General features: G+C 54.6%; 1 protein-coding gene across 1 annotated transcript; it reads left to right on the forward strand.

Annotated features, from left to right (window-relative positions):
- Window positions 1-690: 690 nt before the first annotated feature.
- LOC126998525 (mucin-2-like) lies at window positions 691-3,762 on the forward strand. Its single transcript, XM_050860272.1, has 2 exons — window positions 691-1,307; window positions 1,745-3,762. The coding sequence occupies exons 1-2, from the start codon at window positions 1,227-1,229 to the stop codon at window positions 3,158-3,160; spliced, it is 1,497 nt and encodes a 498-aa protein (XP_050716229.1). The 5' UTR covers window positions 691-1,226; the 3' UTR covers window positions 3,161-3,762.
- The last annotated feature ends 265 nt before the right edge of the window (window positions 3,763-4,027 follow it).

Below are 4,027 nucleotides of genomic sequence, written 5' to 3' on the forward strand. Positions count from 1 at the left end.
ACTCTCCACGCTGAGCCATCACCAAGGAGAGCGGAGCCAACACAGTGCACACGTTAAACATCACGAGAGTGTGTGCCTGGAGGTTATACTGTCACCTGTTTTACAAGCTCTCCCTTCCTAGGCCATTCCTTTGGCTATGAGCCGTTTCCCCGGGTTAATGGCTACATATAACAATTTTTTTCTGTGTCAATGATATTATGGTGTCAATGGGTTTGGCAGAAATATACTTGGAAGTCTAGTACGTGGAATTGGTTGTTTTTTGAGTTGGAAGTACGTACCTGTGTGTGTGTGTGTGTGTGTGTGTGTGTAAAAATATTGTGAAAACTGCGACAAAAAGAAATCCAACACAAAAATGCAATAATGACCCATCACCCCAACACAACCTGCCACCCCCACACACACACACACTCTTACCCCCCACCCCACACACACTAACTCCCCCCACCCCACACAGGCTAAACCACCCAGCTAAACACTCACTCATCCACCAACCCACTCACTAACCCCCCACCCGCCCATCCCCAACCCAAGCCAACATACTAATCAACAACCTACCTACCCCCCCCCACCCCCTCACACACACACGTGGTTCACTAGCTGCTGGGCCTCGAGGACAAACAAACAGCTAAGGAGACAACGCGGCGCCTTGCAGAAGCACTAGGTTGCTCGGGGCGGGGCGGGCGGGGCGGGGCGTGTGTCCAGGGTCGTGTGTCGGGGGAGGGGCGGAGGGACGAGCGGACGGGGGGCGGACGGTAAGGGAACGGACGGTCGCCGTGAAGCGTGACCCTCACACCGCCACGAGACGCCGCGCCGCACGGTACTGTCGCGTGCCCGCTGCGTGTGTGTTGCCTACCTGTACGTTACGTGTGTGTGTAGGTGTGCGTGTGCCACGGCCACGCCCACTCACCTGGCACCACGCATCCACCCGTGCCACAACGAGCCTGAACACCTGTACACCCGCCCACCACGACCCACAAGACACCTGTGCCCTGACACCTGTACAAACACCTTCGACGATCCCAAGATTCCCGCGCCGAGACACTTGCCTACACGCTTGGCACTACACGCCCACAACCTGTGCACCAACGGCCCTCCACGCCTTTAGCTACACGTTCAGTACAACCCCCAACAGTCCTGCTCCTTGACACCTGTCCATACGCCGCACACCTGCGCGCACGGCACCTTCACGGCCACCTGTTCCCTCTGTGACGCAGCACTCAGCCACCATGGGCGTGCAGCAGCAACAGCAGGAAGGCGCCGCCCTCAAGCCTCACAGACCTTCCAAGCCTGTGAGCGAGGCCCGAAGGGTGAGTGTCTGGTGTGTGTGTGTGTGTGTGTGTGTGTGTGTGTGTGTTAAACACCTCCCACTCTTATAATCCCCTGATGGCCTACCCTTCACACCGTTAGCCGTTGTTGTGGGGCTATAAAAATTGATTTATAAGCATTTATATGCATTTATTTATTCCGCAACGTCTGTTTTCCCTGCGGCAAGGGCGGCCCCCTCGCCTTACTGTCTGTCCCCTTCCCAGCAATATTCATTTCTATTCCTTGTGACTTCGCCCCACCCCGTTTGCTTGTGTGTGTGTGTGTGTGTGTGTGTGTGTGTGTGTGTGTGTGTGTGTGTGTGTGTGTGTGTGTCAGTGCCTCATGTGGTTACCCCGCCCCGCAATATGTGACCCCGCTATGGCCCCGCGGTCGCCTTCGACACACACCGTCTCTACAGGTCACTCTCTTTCTCCCACAGATCCGCAAGCCCTTGATGGAGCGGAAACGGCGCGAGAGGATCAACACGAGCCTCAACGACCTCGCGGAGCTGCTGACGGAGGCAAAGATGGTGCGGCCTGACGCTGCCGCCGCGGGTAGTGGCGGCAGCGGCGGTGGCGGCGGCAGTGGCGCAGGGCGGGCTGCCAAGCTGGAGAAGGCAGACATTCTGGAGCTGACCGTCAAACACATCAAAACGCTGAAGGAAAGTGGCCCCGGCGTTACTGAGAGCCCGACGGAGGCCATGGAGGAGCCGGGGGAGGAGATGAAGGTGGTGGAAGGCGGTAAGAGGAGGGTAGCGCGGCGAAGGACGGAGGGTAAGTACCTGGCGGGGTTCAGGCGATGCATGAGTCTGGTGGAGGACACGCTGCGGCAGGCGGGGAAGGAGGCGCTGCGGGAGAGGCTGTTGGAGCACCTCGGGACGTGTCTGGCCACGCTGACACCACGCGCCACCGCCGACACTGAAACCAACACCAGCACTCCCACCACTTCCGCTGCTACCGCTGACACCCCTACTGCCACTGATGGCACCACCAACACCACCACCGCTGTTGGCTCCTCCACCTCCGACACCACACATGCACCCCGCACTGCCACCGTTAAAACCGAGGACACCGCCATCAACACTGGGGATAGTGTCACCACCACCGCCACCACCACCACCACCGCCACCTCTACCACCAGGAGCGGGAACAGCACCATCAGCAATACAACCGGTGCCAGGGAGTGCCAGGAGAGTGGCATCAAAAGTGAGAGCGCTACTACGACGGCCAACCCCCCCTGCCTCACCCTCACACCCACGAGGCTGCCCACGGGGGTGCTGGCATTCGTGGTCCACGGCCCCCTCGATCCCGCCCTCCTCATGCCGCCCTCACCGCCCTCCCAGCCCCCCTCACCCTCCCCAACGCCCTCACCTCCACCCACGCATCCCTCCGTCACACTAGTCTCCTCCTCCACCCAGTGTCAGTCTCCGCCGCCCACCAACACCCATGAAGTCTCCACTTCCACCCACGACATCCCTCAACCACACTCACACTCACACACGTCACCCCACATACACCCACACCCACACCCTCACTCACATCCACAACCACACCCACACCGTCACTCATATTCACATCCACACCCACACCCACACTCACAGCCGCGCTCTGCCCACCACCACCAACGCCACCACGCGCCCACCACCCACACCTCCCTCACCATAATGCCCTACCTCACACCAGCCCACCACCACACCCACGCTCCGCCCACGCCCCCGCCCAGCGTCTCCCCTTACCACCACCACCACATGGAGGAGGAGGAGATGGAGCTGGAGGTAGGGGTAGAGGGCGAAGAGGTTCAAGATGAGACTGAACCCTTTGATCTGAGCTTGGGGAGGATGTGGCGTCCCTGGTAAATACTAACGAAGATGATCCGATACCGTAAAACGTTAGGTGAGGAAATCGAACACCTTTTTTTGAGAGTAAAGGAATTCTGAACCACGGAACGTTAGTTAAGGGTATAAAGAATTTTAACACGTATTTATTTGTCATGTAACATTGTAAGAGGCTAATATTTTTCATACTACGACTATATAATACTGTTTCCTCCGTCTTGAAGAAATTCGAATATTATTGCATCGTCTGTTCTGTATGTATGTATATAGACGAATGTGTGTAGCGGATGGTATGCTCACAAGGTCTTCTAAACATGTTCCTAAATACTATGACCCCCTAAAAAAGAATAATTGTGTGTACATTATTTATTCTTATTCCATGTTATACACAAATTTTAGGGAAACTGTGATAAGACTAAAAAAAAAAGACTGTGATGAACCTGTCACTTTTACTATGCATTGGTTACTATCACTATTATTATTATTATTATTATTACCATTATTATTATTATTATTATTATTATACTGGGTTGCGTTTTCCGTCTTCAGTATTTCGGCTGTGATTATACTGTACTATTTATAATTTTTCTAATGGTTAATGATGGAAAGGTTAATGAAATATGAGAAAGGTATGCAAAGATCTTTATTTACTCCACTTTAGAGAGAGAGAGAGAGAGAGAGAGAGAAGGGGGGTGGGGTTGAAGGAGCAATGAGTCATATTTCCACATACACGCAAGTCTCCCTTCCCCCTCTCTTCCCCTCTGCCATTCTTTCCCCTCCCTCTTCAGCTGTCCTCCCTCCCCTCCCCATTCCTTGCTTCTTTCCTATTGTCTTTCCTCTATTCCCTCATTTCCAATCCCTAATATCAACCCCCCTTCTCTTTTCCTC

Source organism: Eriocheir sinensis, chromosome 14, assembly GCF_024679095.1.
Source record: "Eriocheir sinensis breed Jianghai 21 chromosome 14, ASM2467909v1, whole genome shotgun sequence".
Classification (NCBI taxonomy): Eukaryota; Metazoa; Arthropoda; class Malacostraca; order Decapoda; family Varunidae; genus Eriocheir; species Eriocheir sinensis.

What these genes read in the sequence shown, in the direction of transcription:
- LOC126998525 (XM_050860272.1), top strand. Translation starts at nt 1,227, where the DNA reads ATGGGCGTGCAGCAGCAACAGCAGGAAGGCGCCGCCCTCAAGCCTCAC. An exon ending in CTGTGAGCGAGGCCCGAAGG is followed by an intron (nt 1,308 to 1,744) that starts GTGAGTGTCTGG and finishes TTTCTCCCACAG; the next exon opens with ATCCGCAAGCCCTTGATGGA.